This window comes from Crassostrea angulata, chromosome 3 (genome assembly GCF_025612915.1).
Source record: "Crassostrea angulata isolate pt1a10 chromosome 3, ASM2561291v2, whole genome shotgun sequence".
NCBI lineage: Eukaryota > Metazoa > Mollusca > Bivalvia > Ostreida > Ostreidae > Magallana > Magallana angulata.
Window position 1 is genome coordinate 46,721,886 of NC_069113.1, and position 7,500 is coordinate 46,729,385.

A 7,500-nucleotide genomic window follows, 5' to 3' on the forward strand; every position below is an offset into this window, starting at 1 on the left:
GTACAAGAATATGCAACACATTTTTCTTCAAATTACACGTATATTGTACATCTACACTGTTAAAGTTTTCGATTTTAAATTAAAGGGAGAGTTGCGTTTTAACATTTTATCTTTTCACGAGTCTATTGATCATTTGCATAAATAAAATCAGATCTTTTATTTAATTTATAAATTCATAAATTTTCATCACTTATTATTACTTTATACGGAGACATACGGATATCCCTATTGGTTCTATAACATTATATCGATAATGACAATTTTCAACGAAGATATGAATATATATGAAGTATTGCGTGAAATCCTGGGTCATTTTAAATAAAAGGACAGATGGCACACTGTCATTCGATGCTGAAAATTATTCATAACTCATACAGCCACTAATTTTTTGCTCTACTTTGAATGCAGACTGTCAAATACTGGTCTTCCTTTTTTTATTTTATCGTTTATTTACAACACAAGGCAACAATGCCAATGACATCTGGCTCAAATTTTGTCCACTGGATTTCATTCTTAACATTATTCAACTCATTAAATATACTAAACGAATTGTTGTTTCGAAATTACAATAATTAATTAGACATCGTGTGTCAGAAAATATTAAAAACAATTTTTTCGAAGTTTATTGGTTGACATGATAGGTTGCACTTTGAAACACCTGAGGCTATTTCCTATCACTTGCCACAGACGTGCACGTGACCCTTAGAGAGAGAGAGAGAGAGAGAGAGAGAGAGAGAGAGAGAGAGGGGCTAAATGCCTTAAAAGTCAAGGTGTTTAGAGTTAACGCATTTTTCCTCGTTGCTGCATTGTTCACCTGGTGTTAACTTATCTCACATTATTTTCCTCCTTTTATAATTTTTCTGTTGCATGAATTAATATTTGAAACAATAGATACAATTATCTGCTCGATTTTTTTCTTAGTTTTTTTTTTTAACAGTGAATTATGAATTCTATGAGGTTCTGCCATATTTGAGTCTCACACTTATCCTAGTTTCACCGTCAAGATAAGATTTTTTTAAGAAACGAAAAAATAATTTGAAATGGCCTACCGTTGCACCATAGTGATATAATATTGCCTCACGTAATCTTTGAACAAAACTAGGCTTTTGGAGAATTGCCAAATTATTTATAGCTTGAAGCAACATGTTTTTTATTCAGCAGGTTTACAATCATATGCAGTGTTTCACACTTGTGTAATGTGCAGTAGAGAGAGAGAAAAAAAGAAAGAAAAAAAGGTGCTCTCGAGGTCTGAAAAGGTTGAGTACTTTTGAAAATCTTTTCATCGTCATAACAGAAACAGAATTAGTCGACAATCTTTAAACATTGCTAGGTTTACACAGATAACATATCAGCCGCTTACTTGTTGGAGGTCAATTTTTCTCGTCGCAAAGATTGCTAATGGAGTCATTTAAGTCGACAAAACGTTACATAAGAAAGTAAAGAAACCCCGAAACCTCACCTGTATTTTAACTACATTAAGGGTCAAAGCATTTCGATCTTTCTATAGAATCGTCTAGTTCAGCCCTTTTCTTTGACACTCAATTATTTGCATTTGTAAGATGAATTTTACGTTTCTGATGCAAAATCCTACGGTGAAAGGAAAACCTAATCCTCCATAAATCCCTTCCAATGCAAAGGGTCAGGAGGGGTGTTGCTTTTTATCATCAAATGTGTTTACTCTTATGAAGTTTGAAATATTTTCTTCGCGTCTGTGTTCGCCGACAATTCGTGTAGGTATTTATAATAAACACAAGAAAAACCGCTGCGACAGCTCACTTGATCTATGGCGCTTTTCCATGCAAGGTTGAATCGAGGTTAAAATACGAATTCATTTTTCCTACTTAATCAAATTCTTGACAAGTGTTAATTAATCTTTTATTGTTTGTCAGTTATATATGTAACCCCTCGCGACATTTCACACAAAAAATATTAAAACTGCCACAGAATCCGGGGAAAATACGAATTTTCTAAGGAAAAACGGTATTTTATTTTTTTACAATGCTCTAAATTTCTAAGGTGAGAATGCTATGTGATGTTTGTCATTTTATAATTTACACTGAAAAAATTATGTTTTTCTTACGTTTAAAAATATTTTTTGACAAATATTGGACATTTAAAAATATTTTCAGGCATAAGAAGGCATAAAAAGACGGCATCATGAAAATAAATTCAAAATAAAACTCAAGCCATCATCTCACTGGATATTCATACAATGTGCATATCACCTCGGTCGCTTGAGAAAATAAAGGGCATTGATAAAAGCTATTGACCATGTACGGTCAGGACGACAAAAAGATGCACTTGATATTGTGGAGACATCGTGGGAATATTTGCTATCTAGTGAATAGGAGAAAACTCGGAACAACTCATTAATATAAGATCCGGTGCTGGAAAATAATCGTATTGCTGATTGCCCGACAAGTATTTATTGCTCCTAACGTCCTTGGTTTCTTCACTAGGCTACTACTAATCACATAGTCTACGTTGAAAATACCGCAATTCTTCTGATATAATTTGATCTCTTTAGAAATATCCTCGTCATTTTTTAATTCTAGATTTATCACATAATTCCCACATTTTTATTATTTATATTTTCTGTTACAGAAGAATGTATTATTTCTCATTCATAAATTTATTTTTGGGGAAATGAATCAAATATCATATTATTATATTTAGACAAAGAAAAAAAAATCTGTATCTTTTTGTACTTCGTCATTTAGTGTGACCCTTGTCTTGTCTGTGGCACTTGTTTATAAACCCGTCCACAATAAATTAATATTTCCAAGCTGCCTGGCATTGCTTTTCATCACCCCTGGGATTTTTTGTGCGGCGGTGTGTATATATTTTATATATAATGTAAGTAAACGATTCGTGAAATGTCCCGTTTTATAGATAAATAAGCCTTTTCTCTATAAATATTAAAGTTGTGTGCAATATTCGCATATGTTTTCAAGCGAAAATTTTTAGCGTTCATACAATTTTCATAGTAAAAAAATAAAATGAGTTTTTATATAAAAAGTGCAAGTGTATTTCTAAAAAGATGGAAAGATTTATGGATTCACCATTCAGTTTTCTTCCTTTGTGAATTTAAATATTTCTTTTTGCTATTTCAAAAAAAAAGAAGAACCGGGTAAATTTATGGAGAACCCCATTCTCCGTTAAGCAATATCATATATTCTGCTTATTTTTAAGCGCCCAGAATATGTCGCCCGTTTGTAAATCTCGAATCAAATACTGCTTCTTATGTGTACAGATTATGTCACCTTTATGTAAAGCCTTATATCATATTTGGCTCATTATGTGTACAGTCCTTGTCGCCCTAATGTAACGCCTTATAGGTTTGTGTTATATGTACAGAATGTCACCTTAAAGCAGAGCCTTTTATTACATTCTGCTTATTATGTGTACAGAATAGGTCGCCCTAATGTAATTATAGTCTGCTTATTATGTCGCCCTAATGTAACGCCTTACATATTTGTATTATATGTCGCCCTGCAGCGTCCTAGGTCACCGTGATCGGCCTGTATGAATGTTACAATGGTCGACTACGGGATCAAAAGAAGTCGCTCAAATCGTACAATCTTTACATTGCAAGCACCAATGGTTTGATTGATAGCTCTGTATGCTGTTTTGGCCATTTTGAGGTGAATGAACGTTTGTAATTCAACAATCAGATTATTCAACAGTCAACTGTCCACAGATCTAGCCAATGATAATATTTTTCTAAAACAAAATGTTTCTTCTGAGAATTTTTGTTGTCGTTGTAACTATGATATATATGTCAAATGCTTCTGTTTTAAAAGATGCCTACAGCTTTTTTATTCACAGAATATGAGCATTCTAAATATTTTAATATTAGAAGATATTACGCGACAACTGGACACACATATCAAAATGACATCATCAAAACACCGGATCCCAGTTCCATCACAAAGACCCAAGGGGCTTCCTTCTGTTAATTCCCAATTATCTCATTTCGGATTCGCCGAAAATTTTTTTAACATCCTGCAGAAAAATCGCAAGCAAAGGGCATAACGGGTCATATCCCAGTAGTTGATAACTTGGCAGACGACTTTTGGGTCTTCTGCAGCAGGTTACGTTTTGGAGTTTACGCAGCATGATATAAAACTAGACGATTTAATGATATCAGATGCTACCGCACTTTTATATGCTATATCGACACGCCTCGTTAAGATTTCCTTTTATTTGTAATCTTAGGAACATGGAGTACATTTTTTTCTCTATACTATTAAGACTTAATTACATTATCACACTTAAGAGATGTCTCTTTGTGTACGTTAATGAACGAGAGAAAAAAGGGAAGATACTCACTGTATCCGTTGACCGCGGGTCTTTGGGACGGAACTGGTTCAGGTTTTCTATCTGTAAAATTAAACAGAACATTTTACTGCCTGTAACACTTTTCAATCTTAATTTCAATGGATCATCAATTCTCTTTTTTGTGGAACTAAAACACTTTTTTTGCTAGCCTATTTGAATATTTCTCCTTCATGATAGGCCCTCGACACGATACTGTGTTCAATATAGCGGTGAAAAGTAAATAATAAGAGAGTTATGCAACATTTTCACTATGAAATCAATTAACAGGGTTCAAAACCCGAGGGAGTCATGAGAGGATTCTTGTGTATATTTATTTAAACATAATTCATTACGGGTAAAACCTTTTTCTGATCAATATTAAATATAAACTATTTGCTTAGCGTCTGCGGGAAACATGGAACGACTCTATTCCTATTGTGTGGAAAGTTGGATAATGGAATATTATATCTCCAACTTTGTTTGCACCTTTTGTGCTCCAGTTTATTATCTCGTGAAAAACTTTCTTTCAACTGTCTTTTTAAACAGGTGCACCTTTCGAACTAGATTTTAACAAGATTGTTATTAGAAGAAGGGTGTAAATTTGTTTTGTAAAAGAGACACAAACCTGAACTAAATAAAACTATGGCTTTAAGACAGCTGTACTCGGCGGAATCCACATGTAGAGTCTTCAACTTCTCCACTTGTTCCTGAAAAATTCGAATGTGGTCCATGAAAGCTACAACGCGATCTGCAGCCATTGGACTTGCGTGGAGGCCAGCAGCCGCCAGAAGAGGCGCCACATGGAGAGGCATAGAGCACTGGGCAGCATTCAGGACAAATAGCTCACTCCAACTCACTCGGAGCAAGGCTACTTGGTCTGTAATTTGCAATTCCGGGAAAAAAGGAATATTCCTCGCCCATTCTACCGCACTAAACAACAACCTTGCTGCTAATTCACATATATTTTCGATGCCCATAATGTTATTGGGTTGCATACATTGTCCATAACGAGATGTTGGATATGGTTCGGCTCTTAGTAGCATGGAAATGAAACTTGAAAGGTATGTGTGTCCGTTTAATGGGTCCCCGTTAGCCCACGTGACTTGTCCAGGGAAAGGATGCTGGGTTGGTGGAACTCTGCCTCTTTGAACAGCTGAAAAGAAGCATAACAGGAAAACATCAAATCAAAAAAATTAAGTTCATCTGAGGAAAGCATCACTAAAGCCTCCTTACAAGAATGCATCCATTGCTAATGGGTTATTGAGCATGTAGTAGAAGGATTCATTAGGGACACTGTCTATTCACATATCCACATTCAATGTTTTGTTCACTGATTGATTTGATAAAAAAACCACAAAAAGTTCTTTCTTAACCAGATAACGACAATCAGACAGGACATGCATAAGGAAATTCTCCAAATTATTCATGAAAGTATTATTTTCACTTTGCGTTTCAACAACAATACAGATTTGTACGTTAATTGGTCATTGAAAGTCATCCTCATCAACCAAAGCAGAAACCGAGAAGGAAATATGTGAAAGGCATGTCTATTGGGTCTGTCAGGTAATTAACTGCATAACCCGCCAGAAACTACTTTTGGTGACGGTGTGACCTGTACTGTAAGCACACGTATGTTGTAGGTACATCATGAACTCATCGACCAAAGCGATAACTCATTACTCCTCTTACACAATCAATTACAAACAAAAAAACTCTCTCTATTTTCTCTTCCTCGCTCTTGCTTCCAGCATCAAAGAAAATATCTGTGGAAAAAGACTGCAAGAACGCCCCAGAAAATCTCATAAAACACAATTGAAAAAGTGTGAATATCATATGACCAAAAATGTAGGAACAAAGAGATGCGAGTGAAACATCTTGAGTTGGACCGTTAAACAAAAGGCCTCTTGCAGGCTCTGGGAAATTATGCTGCGGTAATTGATTTCATGCAATAACACCTTCTCCACGCGGGATGTGGAAACGGGAAAAAAGAAGCATTTACAAGTTTTCCCATAATGACCGAGTTTAAAAAGACAGGGTACTTCTGTTCCATGCATGTGTTATGCAATGCCAATCTCTCTCTCCCTCTCCGGTTTCAAGGTTTTTTCATGTTAATTATCTTCATCCATTCAGCAAAAGAAACTAATTACTCGTGTACAAAGGTCTCACATTTGTGCATGAAGTAATAAAGATTTTTATGTTGTGTTATTACCAAAAAAACCTACTTGAAAATGAAAGGAAAAAAATATAGCGTAATAAATCTGCACATGTTCAAATACGCTGACTTCACGGTGCACACACTCCAGATAATGCATGTGCATATACCGCTCTCCCTCTCCCGCGCTCTCGCCCTCTCATTCGTGTTTTTTAAATGCAAAGTTTATATCTGTGTTGAGCATGCTGCCAACTTTTCTGTACCCATGATAAATCCCTATGTCAGTTCTGTGTTGCACAGCTATGCGCTAAGCGACACCTGCGCTAGACTTCGTACATGTCTGGGTCGTGGTTAACTTTTAAAAAGGTCGCCGTGTCACGGCTTTCTGACTTGGCGATATGTAGATCTCTTTACATATACAACCTGCACCATTCAAAACTCCTTAATTGAGGCTGAATTTTCTCTTTTCTTTTCTGGTTTTTTTTCCACCCCATCCTTCACAAGCTGTTTACTTCATTATAAATAATAAACTCTGGTGTCATGGCGTTTTTATACATCTATCTATACTGATCAATTTTTAAGTATGAATTTTAAAATATTTATATTGTCTGAAACGCGAGGAGACTTTACTCCGGCGTGATACCTGGGGAATTGTCCGGGTCACAGTGTGCAGTCAATTTTTTATTTGATTTTTTTAAAATGAAATATTGGGGCGGATCTGTCTTTTGATAGCTTATCGGGTACTTGCGTTGACGTATGTTCTAGGTCCCCGTGATCTTGTGACTTTTAGATATAGGGGGAGAGGGTCAATGTACTTCCTCATCAATGCAACTATTTGTCACATTTATAACGTTGTTAACTGTCCTCATTGAAACCAAATACTAATTTTATCAACTATATTATCAAAATTTGTAACCTTTTTATAAATCATTTTTTCATATTTTTTTCTTATCTGGATATTCATATGATGGAAATAGAAATTAAGGAGCAATATATTCCTGATCTAAATTCAATTGTTGGAATTATTT

The 7,500-nt window shown here is 35.2% G+C and overlaps 1 protein-coding gene across 2 annotated transcripts in view; it reads right to left on the reverse strand.

Moving 5' to 3' along the window:
• LOC128175789 (nuclear receptor subfamily 2 group F member 1-A-like) overlaps positions 1–7,500 on the reverse strand; it is a 15,195-nt gene that overhangs the window by 5,754 nt on the left and 1,941 nt on the right. For both annotated transcript variants that reach the window (XM_052841628.1, XM_052841630.1), the window contains exons 2-3: positions 4,946–5,473; positions 4,333–4,383 (exon numbers count right to left, since the gene is read on the reverse strand). In XM_052841628.1, the coding sequence (XP_052697588.1) occupies positions 4,333–4,383; positions 4,946–5,473 (579 nt within the window). The remainder of the gene's footprint in view (positions 1–4,332; positions 4,384–4,945; positions 5,474–7,500) is intronic.